We start from the raw sequence: 476 nt of genomic DNA on the forward strand, positions 1-476 counted from the left end.
CCCTAGATTGTCATTGCCACGCCGGGTCGACTCATCGATGTGCTGGAGAACAGGTACCTGGTGCTGAGCCGCTGCACCTATGTGGTGCTGGACGAGGCCGATCGCATGATCGACATGGGCTTCGAGCCTGACGTGCAGAAGATCCTGGAGCACATGCCAGTGAGCAACCAGAAACCTGACACTGACGAGGCCGAGGACCCCGAGAAGATGTTGGCCAACTTTGAGTCAGGGAAGCACAAGTACAGACAGGTGGGTGCGGGCAGATGGGGCTGGGGGCATCTTGTGGGGTTGGGAGGTGTTCCATGGGGAGCACCTGTGGGACTGAGGAGGTTCCTGTGGGGCTGGATTGGGCCATGAGGTGTGGAGGATTTGGGGAAGGGTTTGAGGGAGCGGGGGCTGCGTTCCTGCCCCATGGGAGATGTTCCTGGCCTGCTGGGGGACATTCCTGCCTCACAGGGGGATGTTTTTGCCCCACG

The 476-nt window shown here is 60.5% G+C and overlaps 1 protein-coding gene across 1 annotated transcript in view; it reads left to right on the plus strand.

Annotated features, from left to right (window-relative positions):
* DDX23 (DEAD (Asp-Glu-Ala-Asp) box polypeptide 23) overlaps positions 1 to 476 on the plus strand; it is a gene marked incomplete at both ends in the record, with an annotated part of 3981 nt that overhangs the window by 2808 nt on the left and 697 nt on the right. The window contains 1 exon segment of the mRNA XM_009080817.1: positions 7 to 309. Within this exon segment, the coding sequence (XP_009079065.1) occupies positions 7 to 309 (303 nt within the window).

The sequence above is a fragment of the Acanthisitta chloris genome, unplaced genomic scaffold, assembly GCF_000695815.1.
Source record: "Acanthisitta chloris isolate BGI_N310 unplaced genomic scaffold, ASM69581v1 scaffold24568, whole genome shotgun sequence".
Classification (NCBI taxonomy): domain Eukaryota; kingdom Metazoa; phylum Chordata; class Aves; order Passeriformes; family Acanthisittidae; genus Acanthisitta; species Acanthisitta chloris.